The sequence below is a fragment of the Aptenodytes forsteri genome, unplaced genomic scaffold (genome assembly GCF_000699145.1).
Source record: "Aptenodytes forsteri isolate BGI_AS27 unplaced genomic scaffold, ASM69914v1 Scaffold299, whole genome shotgun sequence".
NCBI lineage: Eukaryota > Metazoa > Chordata > Aves > Sphenisciformes > Spheniscidae > Aptenodytes > Aptenodytes forsteri.
This window is the reverse complement of record NW_008794154.1, coordinates 3066945-3092116: the sequence shown is the minus strand read 5'-3', so window position 1 is coordinate 3092116 and position 25172 is coordinate 3066945. Positions and strand designations below refer to the sequence as shown.

The 25172-nt window shown below is 41.0% G+C and overlaps 1 protein-coding gene across 1 annotated transcript in view; it reads right to left on the bottom strand.

Annotated features, from left to right (window-relative positions):
- Positions 1-22873, bottom strand: part of GPR149 (G protein-coupled receptor 149) — a 29306-nt gene extending 6433 nt beyond the window's left edge. The window contains exons 1-3 of the mRNA XM_009279231.1: positions 21905-22873; positions 20673-20865; positions 17094-17560 (exon numbers count right to left, since the gene is read on the bottom strand). Coding sequence (XP_009277506.1) covers positions 17094-17560; positions 20673-20865; positions 21905-22873 — 1629 coding nt within the window. The remainder of the gene's footprint in view (positions 1-17093; positions 17561-20672; positions 20866-21904) is intronic.
- Positions 22874-25172: the final 2299 nt, after the last annotated feature.

Sequence of the window (25172 nt, the reverse complement as noted above, 5' to 3'; positions counted from 1 at the left end):
GAAATAAAATAAAACCCTATCTTTTCAACCAAAGTGGCATTTTGCAGCTTTTGTGTCTCAGCAGTTTTGCAGTACATTACATACACATATATAATTATCATTATTCCTAAATAAAATGTAGAATTTTTTCTACAACTCCAGTACTTGTGTTTGTTTTATCAGAATTAGTTATACCAGGATTTGTAGTACTATCACATCACCCCATAGCTGAAATGCATTCTTTCTAACTCTCACGCATCCACCATACCAGTGTTTGGCATCCATGGCAACTACACAGGACAAGAAAGCCTTGCTATTAACGATTCTGATCCTGTGAAGACTTGTCCTTCTGAGACCTTACTCACTCTCAACTAGGAGAGGTGAAGGAAGGATCAGACACTTATCTGCTTGAACACAACAGACTTAAAATTAAGTCTGTTCTGGTTCTTACATCCATTTATAGATACTTTTTCTCTGTGTGCACACATGCATAGATACATATAAGTATTTATTTATTCATTGTACACATGCATATATGTATATAAAATATTTACCTTTTTACAATTAATTTCTTAATTTCTGGTAGGATTGAAAGGTTTTAATTTGGAAATGCTCAAATTTTTCAATTTAAAAAATCATGGCATTCCCCAATCAAAACATTCTGTAAGCCAAAATCACTATCTTTATGCTGAGGCCAGCTTTAACTGAATACCACAAAATATCTGCCGGGTCTCATAAAAGTTGCAATCTAGCACTAAATCTGAGCTATCCCTCTAGAGGACTGTTTTCTGCAGGTTTGCATCACAGAAACAGCAAGTTGGTAATTTTCAAAGTTGCTTAATATATATCCACACGCATTTCATCACTCGGGAACGCGGCAGGATCTCTAACACTGTGATGTTTGCCACGAGCTCTTGCCAACGAGAGCTGGCCCTTCCCTTGCCTAGTTTTACTTTTTGTGAAGAGTGTTTATTTCCATCATGTCCTACCACAGGGCATACCCCCTGTGCAGCTCCTGCCCGAGATGGCTGGAGGCAATTCTGTCTGTTAGAATCTGGGACAGGGATTTCACTGGAGAACTACATGTACCAGCACATGCATTTTTAACAAGCAAAGACAAAAAGTTACAATGAAATAAATCACAAATGTACTTGCTCCTTAAGGAGTGCTGATGCATTCTGAAATCTCTGCATAATTGATAAAGCAAATCCTTTCATTATTAAATTAAATTATCCACCTTCCAGATTTCACAGAAGACAGAAAGTAGTTGTTGTTGCTATGAGGCAAACCTTCCTCATAATCATTGTAGTTTAAGACCGGGCTCCCCTGTCCTGTTCCAGCTGCCTGAGCAGAGGTTGAGCCGGATTCACCAGGGGAGGATACTGTCACGCAGGGGAGGCTTCAGCCTCTGCAGAGGATGTAACCGAGGTACATGGTGGCTGGGCAACGGGCCCTGGCAGAAAGGTTTCAGTTTGGAAATGCTCAAAACAGTGAGAAAGGGCCCACCAGGAGCCATCTGACTTACAGTTTTTAAATGATCCTACTAAGGCCATTTATGGAACCCAGAAACTCTGCAGCCTTCCCTGAATAGGAAATAAGTTGTTGATCCCTATGGCTTTTTTGAGGGGGAAGGGAAGGAAAGGGGAAGGTAACTTTTACAGAATCTGTTACTGTATTTCTCCTTCCAAACTGGCAGAAACCAAAGCAAAACACCCTTTTCTATCTGGTTTGCCATGAAATAGTTATATTTATGTGAAACATTAATAAAGGGATATTAAGCTGCAAGTACACTCTAAGAAAATTTTAATTTCAGCACTTGCCAAAGCAGAGCCTCGTTCTGCATGCTGGTAAGTGCCTCCCAAGGGTGTACAGCATTCCCTCTGCTTCCCTTTAGTGTCTGCAGGAGTTGATCAGCAATTTGCAGAGCTGGGCGCTTACAGAAAAGTCAGGAATGTATGACTGCAACCAACTTTGAATACTGTTTCTGATGTATTTACATGTGATGTTCAAAATAACTTAAAACTAGTTTACAAGTGATCAAGAATTTATTCTGCTAGAGGAAGCCTAGAAAATTCTTTAAGGCTAACATATTAATATTTCAAGTACCAAACATTTCTACATACTTTTTGCATTTTATAGTAAGTGTAACTGGATTCATCCTGTCACAAGGATCTTAAACTCAGCGGTCCTAGTTCTCCAGTGTTTAGCACCTGCAGAAACCATCGTCCAGTCTGGATAAGCACACACTTCCCAGGATTTCCTGGTAATTTTTTGTTTCAGGGAGTGGATGACTGCCCAGTAGGGAAAGGAAAGCATGAACAGCTCCATTCTCCAAACACAGTTATCAATTAATACTTCATCTCCTGAGAACAAACCTCACTCTGTTCCAGAAGTAGATCCTTAGCTAGGTAATGCTTGTTAGCAACTAAAATCGAAGATAAACTGTTCAGAGCCACATGACCTGAACGGTGGCTCACGTAGCTCACAGCTCAGTTTAATTTTAAAGACAATAAACTTGTGTTGCAATATGGTAAAGGCCAGTGGAGAAAAAAAAGGTTAACTGGGGGAAGAAAGGAAATGCCTAAGAATCTGGAATTCCTACATGATCAAGGGGAAGAAGAAAATTTGTTTGGAGGATACTCCAGTGCACCTAAGTTAGGAGCTACCCTCCCTGACTATGCAAGAAGGCTGTGTACTCAGACATTTAAAGTTTGAACTAGTTGCCCAGACATGGTTGTGCAGTGCCATCAGAGATGCCATAGAGGATTCAGGATATCCTAAAAAAACTTTCAAATATAAACTAAAATAAACTTTCAAATAATAACTAATGGGAGACCTACAGCCTCCTGAAGCAGCAGTTGGAGGCCAAGTGGGACACCCTAAGGCATCTCAACTGGTTCTATACGCCTGTGTCAGGGCAACGGACTCAAGCACAAGGTAGTTTGTAGACTCTCCCTCACGATTCCTAATTTTCAAATGTCATGAATCACAGGCCCTGGAATAATAAGATAGGTGTAATATTAGTGTTACAGCAAAGTAGAGATCATATTAGAGCGTGTATCTCATCTCTGGAAAAGGTAGGAGAGCTCTGATGGGAGGTCCCAGAACAGACAGTGATTCTCCCAAGCCTGCGGAATGGCACAGTGGTAGAGCCAAGAACAGACGGAAGGTTTTGCTGTGTCCCAGTCCAACGCCACTCCCATTGGGCCATGCCGCCTTCCCAAACAGAAATATCAGCAATCTAAATAAAGCTCTAATGAGTTTGCGTTCCTAATTACTTTGGTGGAATACAGCTCTAGCTGATTCTATTTTTAGAATGTTTCCAGTAAGGATCCCAACATTTCTGTCCAGAGACAATGTGTTTTCTGTTTATTTTAAAATAGAAGCTTAGTCTTTCACTTCCCTAAAAATAAAAATTAGCTGCAGTAAAATTAATTACTGCAATGATTTGCCCTTTGAGAGGCTAACTGCAGTAAATTTAGAGCTAATAGGGTATGACAAGAATAGACGAACTCACCTCAGATGACCTGAAAACCAGTATTTGCCATTGGCCTGCCTGATGTAGACAGACCTTTATTTGGAGCAAATTAGTAACAGAAAGTGCAACAGAGGCATCCAAGGTAAGAATACTTGCATCTACATGCCAGAACTTCTGTACTCAATTGTCTGGGGCTGAAGTAAATGAGCTCAACAGAAAGCCCTTTAATAGTCCACAAATAATGCATATGGCACCTTTAGTGATCCCCTGCAGTATGGGTGCAGCATGGACAGAAGCTCAGAAGGCACCTGGTTTTAAGGCTGTTCAAATGAGTCCATGGCTCTCCTTACTGCTGGGCTTCATGGGAGTCATCTGTCATGAGCTTCAGTTTCTCTGTGGTCTGTAATCGCTGATGTCCTACAGAAGTCTAGATGCTCTGCACCTACCTATGCTAAAATTATTACAAACAATCTATATATTCATGTAAAGATTTGCTGTTTCAAATCTCTTACATTTAAATAGTCTTCTTCACAGACAGAATAGATGATTTTACAAGAAACAACTCTCTTCAATACAGAAACAGGTTTGCCTGATGGGATTTGCTGAAATGTCTGGCTTTCACCAAACTTCTTGCGTTCAGGACACCTGTCTCACATCCTATGCTGATCTTTCAAAAACAACCGGGAAAATGAGCGTGTCTATTTTGATTTGTACTTTTGTTATTTTTAATAAGGTTTTTAGAACAAGTACAGACTTGGTCCTTATGTAATTCAGTGCATTTGTTCTCACAACACAGTGTGAGATATTTATGACAATTTCTAATAATTTATTTGTACTTTCAGGTAAAAAAGAGTGCACAGAATTAAAATTTCAGTGTTAATTTTAATTATTTGCATGAAGATAAATATTTGGGGAGTGCGCAAGAAACAGAGATATTATTCAAAATCTACACTAGAGGAACATTTAAATTGTGAAGTCATGCACTTGAAAGTATAAAAATGCCAGCACTGTGGCTACGTGGGCAAATTAATTCTGGCTCTCGTATTTCTATCTTGTGTGGTTTTCTCATATGGTACAGCGAATGTGGGCAACAACTGACCATGCAATTGCAGGCTAAGGTCATGGTCTATGTGCACACCTATGTTCATACAGAGAGGCAGGCAGAGAAGCTACCTGAGGTTTTAAAAGCAGAACAATGAGGCTAGCACTGCACTGAGGCAACCACCTTGCTCCTAGCTGTAGAGAGAGCTCCACCCTTGAATCTCCATTGCACGGTATCAATGAGTCTCAAGTAATAAGGGTTTTGTCAACTGGACCACAATTAAAGCAGTGCTAGTGTCCACAGAACTGACATTTCCTGCTTTAAAAAGGTGCAACTCTGCAATCTACATACCACACTCTAAAGAACATGGCTTTTGCATAATTACATATATCTGCCAAAGCTTTCCAGCCATGAACGTTTGAAAATGACTTCTTAGCAGTCTTGACTGACGGGCTAATTGCATTATTAACTGCCTGAAGAAGGTTAGTATTGCAGAAGAGAGAAGAGGTCTATTGGGCAGCATGTGTTGGGTATAGAAATCAGAGCTTGGAATGCCTGGTTCAGCTCTCCATCACGTTGCTACCAGGAGGTGGTCACTCTGCACATGAGATGATCTGCTGACATTCATTCTCTTTTTTGTAATAGCTGCAAAACTGGGCCTTACCCTTTTCACCAGAGTTGGTGAAGTTTACTTGACGTGTGTACTGCCAGTCCCGGAAAAAAGTTCTGAGTTCATTTGCAAGCATCACACTAACAGGCTTTCTGCTGAGCTGCAGGTATTGTAAAGTTAAACTGAAATGGTGTTTTTGCTTACTAGGAAAATATAATGAAGAAAAATACATTGAAGAACAGCACAAGCCTTTAAAAAAATGGAGAACACATCAGCCTACAATGTAATGGGTTTATTGGAAGCTGTCTAAATTGCACTGCTTTTGTAACTCCTATTTCATTAAGTGGCATTAGGACCAATGTACAAGGATCCCTTAGTCAGTGTGATACTGATTTTGTTTGTAGCATTGTCTGTTCTCTCAGAGAAAGAACATTGATACCAATCAGTGGCAGCTCTTTGCAGGACTGATTTCTGTAAGAGTCTCTGACATACAGTGTCATTGGTCAGCTCCACAAGGCTTATTTATCCTCATTACTTCTCCACAGCCCAGTTTTTTATTTCTTTTCTCTAGTTCCATGCGTGCATGTATACTTGTATCTAGCATTCATAAAAACCTGTTTAAGCAACAGATCTGAAAACTCTTGCTTATTTATCTGAACCAGACAGAATAAACAGCAGCCATAGGAAGCTAGCTGCTTCACACTGGGGTGCCAGCATGAGGGAAGTGCTATAGGAGCTTGCCTATATTCAGCCTTGCCCTCCCGGGCAAGTGTTTCTACTCTCAATATTTCTCCTGTTCGTGCAATTCAACAGAGTCCCAACTGGAATTTAACTGCAGGCAGAGAGTCAGCAAGCATCGCAAGGCCCGCACCACTTTGTCCCACTTGGAGCAAAGTTAGAAGATGGTGAAATGCTATATTGATTTTCCAGCCGAGGGAACACCACCTGCAGGAAGAGACCAGGCGAGAACATCACAGCAGATTAGCATGGGTACAGTTGTATAGGCCAGTGGAAAGCAAATATAATCTTCCAGTCCATTTGTAACTCAGCTTCTATGCTGTGCCTGGTGTTTACTGGAATGTTTACAACTTTCCTGGAGTGAGAAAGATCCTGTGTATTTATCACTGCCAAAAAACCTTAAAACTGCAGACATACAGAAATACAGCACTGACTCCTCCTAAGTGAAATAATTTAGAGCCTCCCCCTCTTTCTCTTTGCAAGGCACATAAATAGGGTCTATACAGACAGTCTCTTGAAAGAGTTTGCTTGAGGCAACCCATAGATGAGGTATCAAGACAAGGAAAAAATATAATCAGAAAGCCTACAACATATTGCAAGCCTGGGAGATTTCTGTTGCCTGAAGGCACTTAACTATAGGCAAAAAAATACTTGACATATTTACACCCAATCTCTTTAGGAAAGGGAGATACACTGGTATTTTATGAGGTGTTAAAGGTATCTTTCAAAAATGCAGCTGAGCAAGAGTTAGAAATGACAAGTACTATTTTTTCTCTCCCTCTCAATTATAGCTAGCCTACATAGGTGTTAAATAAAACCTGGTGCCTCATTCTCCTTTCATGCCACTTTTATTCCAGAGAAATCACTTTGATGGAGTAACTCTTTACTCACAGAACAGAAGATGGGGAGACAACCAGCTACGGCATCATTACTACCACTCCAAGGTAGTGCCATTTTCCAAGTAGTACATCGCTTCAACAGAAAATCAAAGGCATATATTGTCTGGCACCCTACTCTTGAAAAAGCTAAATCAAAGTGATTGATACCTTTCTCACTGCTTCTCTAAGGTCTGAAAGTAACAGAATAAAAAGTACTGTTTTCATAATACAAATTAAAATGGGCAGCCTTCTGCACGTATCACTTGTTGCTCAGAGGGTGAAAAAAAAGTAATGTAGGGAGAGACTTCTTATCCCTTGTTTCCCTGAACCACTTCAGGCAAGTGAGCAGTGCAGGCCAGCTGGCATGCGCTATCCCTCCTCTCAGCAGAAAGCACTGAAAAATATTCAGTCCTGCTAAGAGTTACCTTCCTCTGAAGTACTGGAGTGGCTGCTGGCATCAGACATATGAAATACCAGAAGTTTTTCAAATGAAAGCTTTATGCAGACTGTGACAAAGCCCCACTAAATATAATGGAATATTTACCTGACTAAAAGCTGGGATGTTTGGACTTGGGGTGCTTTGGATCAGACCCACTGTTGACTAACCTTGCTATTTACAAACTTTAGTAAAACGTGGGTGGATTTTTTTCTCCATTTTGATAAAGTTGGAATTGCTGAAGGTGACCTACCCACATCTGCTTCTGACCTTCCAATTTCCAAAGCCAACCCCAGTTTATTATCTGAGGTAAGAGGTTAGTTTATTGGGGAGAGCTGTACTTTTTAACACTATTCCAATATCACACCTCTGCTTGCTGACATGCAGTCAGCAGGTCAGGCTGCAACTCTCACCCCTCGTACAGTGTGTGAAGAGGCTGTCAATGAGGACCACCTCTACAGTAACTGCAGGATTGTGTGTTTAACTATGAAATCCTTATGCTTTTATCTCACTTTGCAAATCACATAACTTTAAAATCAGCAAAGACAAAGTCACATTCACAAGGATCCAGTGCAGGTGTTACTGGCAGGGTTTAAAGTTCAAACCGCAGAGTCCTCAATGCTGGCCAATTTCCATTCAGCTGAAACTAATTATCTTTTGTCAAGGTGGCTGACCAGGTTTTAGCCAAGCACAGAGGTTTTCACATTTTAATTTTTAATCACAGTGCAACTGAATGGTTCGGTCACACCAGAACACCAGACACTATTTCCAACTCTACCTGACCTAACACTGAGAGGAGACCAGCAGTCCTAGCTCCTTACTCTGCTAATTTTTCATCAGAGATGCAAAGCCTTTCACTGGATCCTTACCCTTACTTAGCAGTGCAAACCACCTTCAAACGAGATGGAAATCATCACCCAACATTCAGTAAGATTTCAGCAAGTCCTTTCCCTCAGGGGTTTTTTGTTTGCTATTAAGAAGTGGTATGCACACTGGGCCAATCTGCCCAACATACACTGTAAGTTTGGGGGTAGCAAAATAGGAAATTTAACATTTCTTTATAACCAAGTGAATAGCACATATGACCATCAGCACGATGACTATAACTATTTAACACCTCTGAACACCGCCTGCTATAGAAGCAGAGCTGGGAGGAAACGTACAAGATGGTTTTGTAGGACAGAAACATAAGGGGGCACATTTCCAGGGCACGGCATGTGGTTCAGCCTCTTGACTTCCATTAGTGTTAATGGGAAAAACACAGCTATATCCCTGCCCTCAGGATGCAGCCCAAGAGGATATTTTTGCCTGTAAACACTGCGATTTAGTACACAGCACTGCACCCAGTATTCCCACCTCTGCCTTCATTTCATCAGCACAGCCACCACCATGTGCTAGCTTTGCAGCAAAACAAGATTTATGGAAGCTTTATTTTTGCGCTCATTTTCCCTGGGTTGAAACAGACGCAAAACCACAGCTTTTAGGTGAGAGGGCTGAGTAAATTTACTGGAAAGTGCTAAAGAAAGAAAGAAAAAAGTGGAAATGACATGGTAGGAAGGAGCTTGGGGGAGGGGTGGAATAGGTGACATTTTTCACCTCTTCATATACTGACATGCAGGAAAGTACGTCAATCCAAAGTCTTATAATATGTAAACCAGTATTAAAGAAATATATGTCCTCATTAATGTGCTTTACACTTATTATACCATGTTGCTCCTTCCACTTGCTTCTTAGTCACAGGGAGCCACGTTGTGATGTCCCCCTTCAGCTACCATCAGGTTTTGTTCTGCTGAAACAAATGTACTGCTACTTGCAGTACTTCTACAGTGGAGCAACGTATCAGGCTCTGGCTATGAAAATAAAAGAAAACTAGAAGAAAGGCCAAACACAAGCCAAGGAAATTGTTGTATTTCTTTAGGACTGTGATATAGTACGGATAAAAGCATTTATAAAAGGAGTTCCAAGGATGGATTTACTGCAGTAGCCTAAGAGAGCAGCTGTATCTTCTCTTTCCTTCCTAGCACCTCCTCTTGTATGTGTCTTCTCTCCTATAGCACAGAAAGGCTTTACCAGCCCCCACTGCCCCCACCCCATCCCCATCCCAGCTCCGGCTGCCCTTCAGCTCCAGCACTGAAATCCTGGCAGGGAAACTCCCAAAGTCTGCCCCAGGCTCAGCCTCATCTGATCAGACATTTCTTCCTACTCCACCCAATGGACTGCCAGCTCACACAACAAAAAAAGTAACAAGCAAACATTGCATCTCTATGGGCTTTTTGTGGCATTGGTGCGGGCTCCTTCCAGAAAGCAAAGACAAAACTGTCTCTAACCAGGCAACTGGCAGGCAAAGGATCTGCTGTCATTCAGGGTCATATCAAACTTTAGTTTTGCTAGATATTGTAACTATGCCGTAACCGGAGATCGCAGCCAGCAGCAGCTTGTAGTACCACTGGGCTATGTGTGTATTTTGCCCCAACTTGACTTGTGGGAAGCTCAGTAGAGTTTATCCAGATGATGTGCAGGACAGAGCTAAATTCCACTTTCCCTCTATATTCTCAAGAGGATTCAGTACTGGCTGAGCAAGCTGACTCCCATCTCCAGCTCAACCCAGGGCTCGTTCCCCTGGGCCATCCCAGCATGGGAGCCAGCAGATTAATGAGCAGGGAAGAGAAGAACTGGGCACTGCAGAGTGCCTGCTACTTCACACATTGTTTTCCTCCCTGGCAGAGGGAACGTATTAGAGGCACCACAGTTCCATGAGCCTAGACCTCCAGTTTTAGTATCTCACAGTGTTTGTATTACATGCATCTCGGTTTCAGAAGAAACCAGTAGATTGTCAGCAGCATAAAGCCGCAGGGGTAGAGGAGCTGCCTGTGGAACTCAACCCATTACATCAACTCCTAATGTAACCCGATTTTTTTTAAGACCAGAACTAGGATCAACTCTCAGTGAGAGCAGCAGTGTCTATGATCAGGCAAGGGATCAACTAATTTCCATGAGATTAGGTCAATTCTTTTTGATGGCAGCCTGCAAAAGACTGCAGAGAACTTTAAAGTACTGCCAGTACAGGCAGAGCTTATAACAGATGCATTGCAAAATAATCAGAGGTTTTGTTGGTAAGTAGAAGGGAAAACACAGTCTGCACATATGGCTCTTTCTGGAATGAAAAACAGAATGCTTCATACCCTTCTCTTGCGGTAACTTTTTTGTGGTCTGTTAAAAGCTTGAAGAGCAGCCGCTGTACAGTCACTAGAACTGGCTAATAGCACAAGACTGGGTGAGGAACTGGAATAAATTAGTGAACGCTAAAAAAACCCAAAAATAATGGTATATAGTAAATTAGACATTCCTCAAAAAAGGCTAAAAAAAAGATGGCTCTTTCTTGAATTGTATTGCATTTGACCAGCACTATTTCAGTGGCTTTGGAGAGTGGTTTTTGTCGGAGCAGACATAAAGCCCTTTCACTCTAAACTACATTCACGCATGTGACTGAACTTTCTCTTTCCCATCCTGCTTTTCTCTGTTTTTACCCCAGTTCTGAGTAAACAGAAGCACAAAACTAACCGCTGCAAGACCTTGTCACCAGTTCTCTGGTAACACAACTTGCAAGGCAACAGAGAGCTGGTGCAGTCCCTGCTACCCTCTCAGAAGCAATGTGCCGACCAAGCACACCGCATGGAACACAGCTGCATTGCGTCTCCCGAGTAGCATCATCATTTTAATGTTACCAGATTAATGTATTTCTACCTCCAGATCATTAAATATACCTACAAAAATAGCATAACTAATTAACCAGCTTAATATAAATCAATATGCGCATGCACACACACACACAAATTTCTTTAAACAATGTCAGTTTTATAAATCAGCGCCAGTAAAAATCTCACTCACTGCTATGAACTCTGGAATTCAACATGGCCTTAAGGTGATCTGTGGCAGAAGTATACACACTAATTATGTTTCCTTACATAAGCAACACTAAATAACAGGGTCTACAGAGAAAGCAGAATTTATTTCATGTTAACAGTTTACCTTTTAATGATTTCATGGGTTTTTTTAAAATAACAGAGCGACACACGTGTGTTTCGGACAGGTCCCTCAAACAAAACATGAGCATGGATGTGTTCTCTTTTGTGGGAGAAGCCCTCCTTGCCTTTCTTTTCCCCTCATACCCATCCCTCTACTGAAATGTTGATCAGACCATTCTGCACAGCCCGCTCTGATTCTTGTCACTGCCACTTGTGCCAACAGCTTCCTCAAGCCAGGCTGTGTCCCAGGTAACTTGTACCATTTGAAGGGCTGAAGTAGCAGGTATCTTGTAAAGGATAAAACTGCTGCCACAGGTACCCTGAGCAGGATGTGCACTGGGTTTGTTTCTGGACCACAGCACGCTCAGACTGGACTGTTCTCCAGTATGTCACTTCTTTTCTTCCTGAGCTTTCTTAGAGAAACTTTGGACAATTATTCTTTCATGAAACGATGCTTGTTCAAGCCTGCTTTTATTTGCACACTACATCTCATCCCCCTTTTCTCTCTCCTCTCCTGTTCAATCTGCAAAGTGGCTATGAGAAGGATTAATAAAAAGGCATGACAACAAGCCCTTAGAAAGCTGGTGACACCCAGCTCATTTCTGCTGACCTGCACAGTACAGGAAAATGCCGTGGCCAGCAGCAGGCGAAGACTGAGACAGTTACTTTGTGCTTCATTTGCACAGCAAAATCAATGTATTATACCCTTTATATTGTAAAGGGTTTACTTGTCCTGCTGGTAAGAAATACTTGTCCTCTGTGAAAAATCTGTGTGCCTGGCTAGCTGCTGTTTGGAGATCAGGATGGGACTATTGCACCTTTTTGGCCCTGACCATTGCTACAGCAATGCACATATTACTCATTCAGCAGCAGCAACTCACAGTGATTTCTTCAATACCTGGCTGAAGTTGACTGTAGTTCTCCCAACTGTAACTTCAATCAGCATGGTATTTTCTAGATTTGATTACTGCAATGCTCTCCATTTTGCTGCAGAAACTCATTCAGCAGCAGCAACTCTCACAGTGATTTCTTCAATACCTGGCTGAAGTTGACTGTAGTTCTCCCAACTGTAACTTCAATCAGCATGGTATTTTCTAGATTTGATTACTGCAATGCTCTCCATTTTGCTGCAGAACTGCAAATAGTTTGGTTGTGTGAGTTAAAGATTCTCTCCTTGAACATAAAGGAGCACAGAGGCACAATGACAGGAGGGGGAACCCCAATAACAGCATCAGGGAAATGGAGCACCCCGACCCAGCTGCTCTCAGGGCTATCATGGGAGCTCTTAATTTCAAAAGCTTTCAAACCAGGTAGTACAACAGAAATTATAAAGAATTTTAATGTGAGAAAAATGCATTCTAATTTTCTGTAAGACAACTCACTGTCCATTTTTCAACAAGTATGTGCAGAAGGACTGAGATTGTTTTTCTCAAGTTCTCATGCTAAGCATCTATGCCCTTTGCTATGGGGAAATTCAGCATGTAAGGACACATTTACCACATCACTTAACAGCTAAGCTGAAAATCCACGTGTAATTGCTATTCTTGCTCCTACTGTAAGTTATTACAAGTTCTGCTTATTGAAAAGAAAGCTGGAAGTACTTTAATAAGAACATCTATATTTTTTTCTGTGATAAAGCACTTATAGTCTGAAAGTACTGAAGATGAGGAACTTTTATCCTATTAGGATAATCATCCATTTCTTTGTAAGGTTTGGTGTCTTCTCCCCAGTTGGATAGCTTAATTGACAACTTAAGCAGAAGCACATGGCCAATAAATGCTAGGGAAAAACTTCTTTTTTAACAAAGGTGAGAAATGGAGAGTGATGAAGATAAAGTGACTTTGCTTAGATACTTAGGGACTTCCAGACAGAATAAATAAAAAGGGTGGCTTTCAACTTATTTAATGTTTGGCCCAAATCAATCTTTCATCCAACAAACATCTGAGAAATGCATTGAAGTTATTTTTACAATGCTTGCTGGAGTTTCATATTCTGCCCTTTTTCAGCAGCAAAGCAAATATCAGCGCAGTGAAGCTCTGGAAGCTCATGTTGAATGTCAGAAACACTGAGATCTGTAACTTAGAAGCCTTGAACTTTTAGACCATAGGAGCGCTAATGCCTGGCAACTGCACACTGGGTTATAACTTGGAAAAAGTCAGAAAAGGATGAATTGGGCTTCCTTGTAATACAAGTAGTGAAGTATGTCCAAAAGTGACATATAAAGCCCCAGGGCAAATAAAGCCATCCACATGAAGTCATTGCCAGCTGCTTCACAAAGAGACATTCGTACCTGCTGTAATGGAAGTCATAGGTCTAGCAATTTGAAATGGCAGCCACAGGAGATGGGAAAAGGAATTTTTTAAATTATTTTTTTAAACACTGTCTGGAAACTACTGCAAGGAGAGCCACAGTTAATGATGAACCTAGTGATATACTGACTTTATTAACCAAACTATACCTGGCATACAAGGTGTTAGCAAGAACTAGCAGATTAAAACCAGGCTGAGTCATCGTTTACTTTTGCCCACAAACACAGCAGTTCATCACTGCACACTGCAACAGAGTGAACATTTGCTTTTTCATGAAAGGGATGATCAATCAAATCTGAAACATCAAATAAGTTCCTACTTTGACTCAATTTATAAAATTGTGTTTATCAGAGGGAGAGGGGATTCCCTTATTTAGATAGAAAATAAATCTTCTACATCTTACCTATGTATGTGCCAAAGGTCCAGAGCAAGTTGATCTAGCTTTGAAGTCAGCCCTGCTTGGAGCAGGAGGTTGGATTAGGTGACTTCCAGAGGTCCTTTCCAACCTAAAGCCTTCTGCAGCTCCCGTCTTGTGAACTTCACAGAGGCTTTTACCCCACTTCCACCAATTGTAATGCCAAATGTCTACTGAATTCCACATTGCACACTCAGCCTTCTGCAGCTCCCGTCTTGTGAACTTGTGGGGCTTTTACCCCACTTCCACCAATTGTAATGCCAAATGTCTACTGAATTCCACATTGCACACTCAAACCCTCACAGTTTAGTTAACACTCAGCCAGGCAGACTGGCTTTGGATTCTGACTTCATCATGCCCCAAATTCCTGCCTCCTGTATCACCTCGGGGTTGCAGCAGGAGGAAGGACTGGGGTTCTAGGCATCAGCATGTATCAGAACTCAAATAAACAAGGAGATACTGTACTGACTGTGGAGTTCACTGCAGGAAATGCTACAAAAGCATGACAGTCTCACCTAGCCCAGTCAGCACGCGCTCCAGAAGACAGGGTTCTCATAGCTCAGGCAAGGTCAAGTCCTCCCCCACAATTCGGACCTTAAAATTCAACTTCCTTAATGCAAGTTCCCCCTTCCAAACATTGGCAGGATAGCTTGGGAAAAACTAAGCCTCCCAGGAAAGTTATTGACCATCTTCCATTGTCCTTGAATAGGGCATAAACATGCAACTACATCACCTGGAAACATGTTTCTCAGATCTACAGAGACTTCTGCTTATTTCAATGGAGACACTTAAACCCCTTTGACAGGCAACTGATACTTTAGTTTGTGTGACAACTGAAGGACAGTGGGAGAATAACTGCTTCCACACAACACACAAAACAGCTTTCCCCAAATAAATACTCAGGAGGATGATTTTATAAGTTTTCAATTAAGTTTGTGTTCATTCCTCAGAAAAGAGAGACACACTCTTGCTTTCTCTCAGTGTCACAATCCTAGAGAAAAACTGAAGGTATGCTTTTCCTATGGCCAATATGAACTTCTCACTGTGCAAATATAGCAGAAGAAAAGCTGTAATTTTGCCACATACTACAAAAGCTCCTGAAATTTAATAAAATAAAATGAAAACTCAACCTCAAATAGTATTACTATTTATTACTCAAATAGTAATAAAATATTTTTAAAAAATACTTCAATGTTCTTTGGTTTAGTCCTTTTGCATGTGTTTCCTGGTTGCTCATGCATGATAAATTGAAAGCTGATACCGGCTCCTTTTAGATTCCACCAAGGGAAACTTCCAAAGGTGAGCAGGCAGAACTGACATTTTAAGTTGTCTCAGAGTCAATTTACAGCAGCAATATGAACCTGTGACCATGTCCCACATCAAACATGAAAACTGTACTTATATGTACACAGAACTGCCCTGGTTTATCTTGAAAATGGGCCAGAAGACCATCATATACACTATTTATGCAGACCAAAATTGTGTACTGGAGCCATGCCATAGCATGGGAAAGGTGCACACAGAAGGAGCAGATAACTGCACGATACAGTATTACCTCTTTTCACTCCTTAGGCCACTCTGAGATGCTTTTTAGAGTCCAGTATGTGACGAAAGCAGCATGTAAATTCCACAGTGATAAACAGCTGTTGCTGATTTCAATTTCCACTACAGATATCACACTGCAGGCTCGCCTGGTGCCTCATGTCAGTGTTTGGCCTTTGGTTCATAAACATGAGTTTTTAGGAGACAGAAAATCCTCACACTCATTGCCTGCTTAACAGACAGTTGACAAGGAATGGCTAACAATCTTACCCTTCTTTCTTTAATAGCACTCAACCTGCAGTAGTTGTGACATTCTGCCCCTTAAACAAACACTGATTATAGAAAATAAAAGTAAAGCTTGGCAGTTCTCCTTTAAGACCACATTCTTACATGAGACAACAGCTGTCCTTTTGCTGGATCCAATTTCAGTCTGCAAATGGCAGTTTTGGGCAATTCTCTCACAGCTCTTCTTTAGTGTTGGACCCAACTCTAGTCAGAAGTCAGTGCAGACCCTCCCAGTATGGGTACTAACAATAAGGTTTGTCATGGCAGAACCAAAATGCCTTGAAGCTGAGGAAATCTGTGATCCTGCTGTTCTTGATATGCCACTATCAGCATGGCAAGGAACAGGCAAATGAAGACTGCACTTGGAACAGACCATAAGCCTGCAATCTGATAAGTGAAAGCTAACCCCAACTTTTGTGGCAATGGTGGTACATTCAACAGGCCACACCTTTAGGTGAAATAGTCACATAGCAAGATTGGAGTGCTCTCTATTAATTTTAGACAGTATGTCCTTAAAGGCTATGGGTTTTGATATACCTCCTCTCCCAAGCTGTGAAAAGCTCTGTTGGATTCAATACAGTGCACAGCAAATGTGACAGAGCAGAATCAGAACCTCTGTGCAAAGAACTACATAAGCTGAGGTTACAGACACCTTTAACAAGTCTTTCAATTTCAAGTGCTAATGTATTAAGACTCCACCTTCACTTTTCTCTGAGCTCCTGAAAACTAATAAATTTCTCAGAATTTCTTCTTCCCAATAACTGTCCACAGTCTAAAGGAAAGGGATGAACAATATAATATTTGGAATCTTTTTGTTTGAATCTAATAGGAATCTTTGTGCCCAGATTGAAATCTGCATTTATCTGTGGATTTACCATTCATGTTTGGTTTTGCAGTTCTCTATTTTCCCCTACCCAAAATGTAAGCATGACAAAAAAAGTCACCAGATGCTTGGAAATACTCTTGAAAATGCAATATTTGAGTCTTTTGGAGAGAAAATTCCTCTTCTTTAAGATGAATTAACATAATTCATACTGAATTCTTACCACATACAGATCATGCAGGTGCACACAAAATCATAATAAATAAATAAATAATAATAATAACCCCCCCATGATTAAGAATACAAGTGAGAAATTATTGCAGGATCAGAATCTGCAAATAGGTATGTGGTTACTAAAATAAAAAATGCTAAGTATGGTTTTTACTAAAAGTAACTACACTACCAATAGGACTAATAGTAATTTCAATGCAAGTAAAAATTATTCTTATTTTTGTAAGGAGTAAAAATTATTCTTACTTTTGTAAGGTAATTCTTATGATCAGAAAAAAAATAAGGGCAAATTCATATTTTACCTGCCGAGGGGTCCTCTCTGACTTACTCCTGCACCATTCCCAATCTGTGAGTTCAGGTTTATGGCTTTCCTCATGAGACAACCTCCTTTCTGGTCCTTCAGAAAAAGTCGACTTATCAAAATTTCTGACCTCTTCTCTTTTAAAGGTTCCCAGTTTGTCAGGAAGGAGGCGGTCGGTGCTGCTCTCCTTGCCCGTGTCTCGCCCGGCCCCGGGTTCCTCCGGGGCGTCCCGGGAGCTGTCCGCCAGGGCCGCGGTGCTGACCCCCGCCTTCCCAGAGCGGGGGGGATCGCCGCTTCCTCTCCGAGGTTCTTTCGAGTTACCGCAGTCGTAGCTCACCAGGTTGTGATAGGACGGAGATTTGCCAGCACCATCGTGGTGGTGGTGGTGGTGGTGGTTTTCATGGGATATTTTGTAGATTCCATAACCTTGCTGGAACGACAGGTTGAATTCAAAACCCCTACGTTTGGCTGAACGGAAAGGGAGGAAATGTCATATTAAAGAGAGTCAAAACCAAGAAGAAAACTGAGATTACATACACAATGAAAATGACATTCTAAAACATAGAATAAATTATTTAACTACTGCTAGAAACAGACAATTTTCTACCCATAAAAAGAATGAATTGTTGAGAAGAAAGACTTCTCAGATAGTATGTTATTATACTGCCTTCTTAATGAATTCAGAAATTATACATTCCAAAGTTAACGGATTCCCAGAAACTGGTAGATTATCTGCCATTTTCAAAAACACACAATAGATGATGTTTTATGGGATACACACAAGAAGAAAATACTTAAATTTTGTAATACTTTCTTTTTCACAGCCTGTTTCAGCTATATTCCTAAAGGTGAAAAATTGTACAAAATGATAAAACATTTCTGAGAATCTGCAACTAACCTTCAATATCAATAGTCAAGCAAGAAAAACAGAATTCTACAATAAAAAATAAATATTTGAAGTATAAACACAATGAAATTTTTGTATATTCTCCATTCTAAATTCAGTGCTCCAACTGATCTTACACAGTAATTGAACAATTAAATAAAAATTCTCAATCATTATTTATATCCTTTCATTCTTCCTCCTTTCTAACACAAATCACTTGAGATTCTTCATCCTCCCCCTTTTCATAATACATTATGTAGTAACTAAAGAAGTGCCTTTTATTAAACTAATGAAATCATCTTCCCACCAAACCTTTCATGCTAATTTATAAAATAAAAGGTATGAGGATACATTTATACAACCTCTATTTCTACTCAAGTCTTTGTGTGCTTACTAGATCATATATAATTTACATTTATACAACCTCTATTTCTACTCAACAGTTTGTGTGCTTACTAGATCATATGTAATCACGGGTGAAATTCTGACCTTAGCAGTCATTGCATTAAAACTTGAGAATAGTCTTTAGTACAAATATCTAAAATTTACAATTATCTAAAATAATTTTATAATTGCTACTTTTCCATCTGTTGTACATTTATCTCTCTAAATAGCATTATTAAATACATCTGAAATAAACTGCCTTCTTGATGAACTGTAGTCATCCTCTCTGGGAAAGCGGTTAAAACGCATCAGTCGCAGCACAACCCATTCTGCACTTGGAGAACGTGTTCAAAGCAAGTGAAAGCCATGAATGAGAATGGCTTTTTGTCTAGTATTCAGGAGCTTTCTTTCTCCTTAAACATGCAGTGAATGTCAGGAATTCACCCACTGATGTCAGAGAATGGGAAACAACACCCAGATCCTCAGAAGTATTTAGCTCTTAACTTTTGCAGTTGGACTAGATGATCCTTTTAGGTCTCTTCCAACTGAACTATTCTAATTCTAACTTTCTAAATAAAACTTACCAGCACTTTCAATTCCCCTTGGACAAGGCCTCAAGGGACAACTGTATCAAACTCTAGCACTGTAACTCTCACTTCTGAAAGATTAATGCATAAATCTATCATTTTTATATACTAATATAATTGCAGCATTATAAATCGGAAATTGAAATTATTTTTCTGTTAAAGTTATTCTTGATAATAATTATGATCATAAACAAAAAAAATCACCTATTGCTCTATCTTCCCTCCTTGTAGGCTTCCGTACTGGTATTTTTACCAGAACATATTTATCATATGTTAACAGAGATCTAACAGATACAGATGTATTTAATATCCTGAGGCAGATTTATATCCTTCAAACTTTCCATAATTACCTACCGTTGAACAGCTGAATTTCTTAAGTTGGTACAGTTTCGCTTGTCCCAGAAAGCAAACATGTATGAACATATATGCATACATTTGTGTGTAATGAATGTAAATTAATCGCTAATAAAGATACTGAACTTTTATTAGTAAGTATAATAAGCTTCAATAAAACATTTTAATAACAAATACTTCTCTCAGAAGAATACTGGAAACATATTTTCATTTGTAATTCAAAACGCAGTCCCTCTGTGCAGATACATGAACATTGGAGCTTCAGGTATTTTGTAAGTAACTGTGGCCAGGAAATTTACAGGAAAGCATTATGCAGTCTTTTAGCCACAAATATGACAATGTTATTCATGTTCGCAGAAGCCTAAATGTGTTTTTCACTAGAGATAAGTTCATGGAGTGATAGCTGTATTTCTTTGTCTTCTGTTTCTCTGACTGAATATTACCGCATTATCAAGTTCTTTATGAAAAGAACAAAAGTCATGTAACTGCAGGAGACAGGCTCTGGCAGTCAGCATGTGCAGGGATTCCTCCAGCTGGTTTTACACGGAGGCCCAGAGAAAAACAGGGCTTTAGAAGATTCCAAGAAGGTTACCAGTGAAGGTCTGACATCCTCTGTTACACCAAGGTAAACTTTATAAACATGGAGGGAAATATTTTTAGGCAAAAACTGTGTAGGAGTTCCTTAGCTTTCAACAAGTGGCATGAATACACTGAGATACAGGCCCCTCCCATAAATCACATCCTTTGCTATTCACTTATTGGTGTTGCTGTGATTTCTGGTTAGTAGTTACAGCGCAGGTGTACAAACAAAAGCTCCTCTCCTTTTTAGAATTTGCTCACAATTAGCATGTTTCCCTCCCCCTCCCATAAATCACATCCTTTGCTATTCACTTATTGGTGTTGCTGTGATTCTGGTTAGGCACAAAAATATTTAACTGATTCTTACACTATTGAAAATGGTCAGGTATTCCTGAAATTTAAGATGCTTTGTTTCCCCCCCCCCCCCCCCCCCCCAATTAAACATATTTAGCATAGTCCATGTATTTGATTAGTAAAAGTCAGATTTTGGCAGATACATTTTTCCCAGGGTAGGAGAAGAGAGCGAAACTAGGATTCAGAGTCCATTGGACTCTGCTAAAAGATCCGACAGTGACCTGGGAAAATCAGCAAAGCTTCTGTATCTCAGTATCCACTATTTCCGTCCAGCTGTCTTGCATGAATGTTATGAGTCCCATTTACTGTTCTAAATAATGTCTATATAATTCAGGCAAATGATTTGAAGGAGTACAAAGTACCGTTACTGACACTAACTTCCTATCCTTTTTATTACAAGATACATTCCAGCTATGCATCACCCTTCCATACTTACTTTTGAGTTCTTCTGAAGACACTGCATATGAATTCCTCCTGCAATTAATGATGCAGCCACAGGGCAGGTGAATCCAGTGTTCTGACAGGACAAATACTGGGGTGACTGTGGCAGCCAGCAAAGTCAGCAGGAAGCTAAGCGTCTCAAATGAAAGGCTTTGAAAACCAATGATGTGCTGGACAACCATTTGTATCTGAAAGGCAGAGCATTTCAAAATTTAAATTGCTTCAGGCACATGAGATACTTCCAGGAATAAACAGAACATCTCACTATGAATATGACACAAGTAAAATACACAGGTTGTCATTAATGTTTGCTGAGCCTAACAATTTTGTTCCTAACAGAAAGTGGAGAAAACACACTGACAGAGGCTCTCCTCCTCATTCTGCATTTCTCAGAAAAACCCTTGCTTAAGCTAAATATAGATGCCTGAGCACTATTAAAACAAGCAACTCACAATCCAAGCAACTTAGAAGAGACTGCTAGCTCAGTCTCTCCTGCATGGTACTGAGGAACCCCAACTCCTGATGGGGAACAAGAGAGACAACTTAGCACCACACAGGGCTGCACTGCAGATGCTCTGTAATGCTCCCTTTCCGCTGAGAGAAGCTCAGGTGCTGAGTCTATACACAACCCAGGGACAGGGATAACACTGCCCCGACCCATGTTCCGTGTTCTCAACAGACTCCTTTCTAATTATACATGAATGTACCTGTTGCCAAATATATTAGTGCATGCACATGGACAGCACTCCCTACCACCCACCCCACCCCCCCAATGCTACGGAGATTACAAAGATGCAAGCAAACCTCATTTTTCTAACAAATTCCTATTTTTTTAACCAGTCTGGCAAAGGACGTGACTCACAGCTGTGAGGAGAGGCAGAAGAGCTAGCTTAGTACAATTCACAGACCCCATAATGCTGAATAAATGCTTGTCAGAGAGCTGGCAATACAAAAGGGTGGACCTTATTAATCCCTGTATTCAGGTGATACAAATGATGTGATGATAGAGTAACATACTGATGAATCAGGCTCTGCCAAATCTGCTGAAAGCCAGTTAAATTCATGTAGTGACACAGACCTGCTTAAAAGGACTTTTGCTGGCTCAAACTATACTATAAGGAACAATTGCAACGGCTGCTGTCCATCTGTTTCAATACATGGCACACCAACTCACATCCCATTTAAATGTAAGTAAACATTAGAAAGTAAAGCAATCTGACGATTTACCATCATTGGAAGCCAGAGAATGACTTTTGTCAATGCAAGAATCAGTGAGAATCGTTTCTGGGCGAAGCCCACCGTGATGCTCCTGCTCTGTATGCCGTTCATGCAACGGGGCTCGAGTACACTACTCTCAGCCACACCTTTCCTAAAAACTGTCTCTGAGCTTGGACATGCGTTTTGGAAATGCTTCAGGGTTTTATCCACAGGATCCACCGGTGACAGAGATGGGGTGGCAGTACTGCAGCCTGCAGGTGTCCCAGGGGTGATGTAGCCTCGAGAGATTTTCTGGTAATCAATGTGCAATAGCTGTTGCCCATCTGAGCACAACAGCTGGTAAGTTAGAGGAACAGACAGCACTGTGAGGAGGCAAAAGCACAGTGAGTAGACAATAAATAAAAACAAGATGTAGGAACTGGCACAGTCAGTGAAGCAACCCCAGGAGGTGGGGATGTACTTGCCCCAACCACAGAGAGGCAAAATGCAGATCAGCAAACTGACAATCCAAATGGTAAGAATGGCCCATACCATGCTCACTCGTCGCTTGGAAGTGCTGCAGCTCATTGTCTCAGTTTTGTTGATGGTGTAGAAGTTGTAAGAAACTATAAGAGACCCTTTCAGGTTGCTAGAAATGCCCTGGAATAAATATATTAGTGCTGAGGTGGTGCACAGAGGCTGGGGGAGGACATCACTTGACCACTGGGTGAGCATGAAAATAACCACTGGCACAATGCTGATCAAATCATCTATTGACAAAGAGGTCACAATCATTGAAACCGTGGTTTTGTTTTGCATTTTCAGCAGGGAAACTAGTGAATAAATGCTGCCCAGGAGTGCTGTGAATGCAATGATAAAAGTCAGGCAGAATAGAAAGACATTCAAAGTTTTCTGCTCGCTAGGCTTATCCATAATGCTATGATTTTCAGCGAAAAAGCTCGTCCCATTGAGTGACAAGTTACTAGGCGTTACCGACATTGTCCTTGGCAAATTTTTTTCTTTGCCTTCTCACTGACTCTGCAAGTTTTCACTATCTGAAACCAGAACTGCTAGCTCCACATCACAAGTTTCTTTGTTTTCCTAGACTCTCTTTTGTGGCATCCGATGAAGAAATATTCAGGTGAAAGCACCCTTGATAAACAGAACAACTCATGCTCTCAAAAAATCAGGCAACAATGAAGTATCAAAGATGCTGAGAAAAATGCAATTCTTCATAATCCTTTCAGTACTGGAAGATTCAGGCTCTTCAGGTAATAACATGCCATTCACTTTTGACAGATATCAGGCAATGTGCCTTACTCACGAGTTCAGTTGAAACGAAGGCAGAATATCAGGTATGTTCAAGCTCTAGTAGCTCAGGGAGAAACATAGTAGAAATGAGAGGCTGTTGGATTCACCCTGTGCTGTTCTGAGCTGCAGGAGGGAGGAGTCAGATGCAAGCAGGATAGCAGAGCCGAGGGGAGTGAGTATCTTCTCAGATGGAGCTGCCTCTTAGCTGGATCAGAAGACTGAAACAGTGTCCCTGCTAAGCCACACCTCCGATGCTGACACTGAAATCCAATGCAAATACTCAGATCTGATGTCAGCCGTAAATGTCATTCCCGTAAAGCCCATGGCTGCTCTGGGGCTGTGCATCAGGAGCTAGAGTGCTGCTTTTATTCTTTTGCACTTCTACACTCCAAGCTTAGCAAGCGGAAAAGCCGCAGGAGCCTTTTATGAAGATGAAACAGAAGGGGTGTGTCTGCTCTGCCTTTCTGTACTCTTACTCCCACTGCAAGCGTGCCTGTGTATGTGCACACACTGCACATGGATGCTAACCGTATAGTTACTTAGTGACAACCTTTCATTAATGACAGATAACTGCCATACATGTTAGCCAGGTGTTGCCTGCCTATGCAGTATCTCAACTCAGTTTGGGGTTTATAAAACTTTCATTCCCTGCATGATTCAAATCTGAGCCGCATCAAATGCTGACTGTCTGCTCTAGCTGAATACAGGGATAGAATCACAGCCAAGTGCATTCTGGCACGTTATGAAAGTTTTCTCTTGAGAAGGTGCAATACTGGCAAAACTTATAAGCTGACAAAATTTCCAACACTCAGATGTTAAGTGGACAGATAGGTTCAATGCAATCTTCTTGGAGGACTCTGCCTCTCTTTTCTTTTTGGCACCACTTTGAGTTCAAATACACGATGGTGATGCAGGACAAATATTTCCTGATTAAGGGTAATATTGTAAGGCTGCTGCAATTACTTGCTAATCTGGGTAACATTACAAATCCACTCAGTTAGAAATCTGTGTTGTTAACAACCTGATCCTTGCTCAATTCTACCCACCTTGAAACACATTAGCTGTGTCAAGCCAACAGCTGGATTGCTTGGGTGTTTTCCCTCCTGCCAAGGCAGGGCAGGGTTGGAGACAGTGATTCCCAGGTGCTGGAGCCCCAAATGGGACAGGCAGTGGGAGAGAACAAACGCATGGCTGCAGCTGTATGGTGTGACAAGAGTCCACAATACGAGGACCAGAGCTAAGGGCAATGACAACTTATCTGAATAAACCCTCCTTCATTTCCAATTTCCAAGCTGCCCTGCCACGGCACTGGGAAGACTTACACCCCAAAACAGGCTAGGTGTTCCAGTCAACCCCCTGTGCCCCATACAGCCTCACTGCAGGACCTGTCATGAAGCCACGTTTCTCCTATGCAGCCTGACCAGGAGCCTTTGCCTCTCCATTCTCCCATTCACATCGCAGCTGCCTCTGTTTTGAGGATTCTGCATTATTTATCAGGACCAACTGTCAACCCTCATGTCAGAAATTTGCAAAGGGAGGAGCATCCATCCTGCCTTCCACACGAGGCACAGTCCTGGATCTGGACCATCCATCTGGCCTTTAACTGTACAGGATTTGCCTTGGCTTTTGTGATTTATCTGTCCTGCTGGAATATTGATTGTTAATCTGTGCTGTGCCAGCTAAAGGCCAGGGCTCATTTCCTTCTATTTACAAATCATAGTCACCTCTGCCGCTGCAAGTCAACTTTAAATTAAGAACAGTGTTCTAAATCTTAAGATTAACAGTGTGAGCCTGGACAGAAGTACAGTCAAGAGATAAGAAGAGAAAGAAGCATCATTCACCCTTGTTTGGACCGTTATTTTTTAGCCTGGCTTCCTCAGGAAACACATGACCACGCTGCCTGAGTGTGGATATATGCCTGGGCATGTCTCTCTCTTTCACGCCCCATCCCTCAATTCCTTTTGACAAAATGATCGTTTTCATCTCA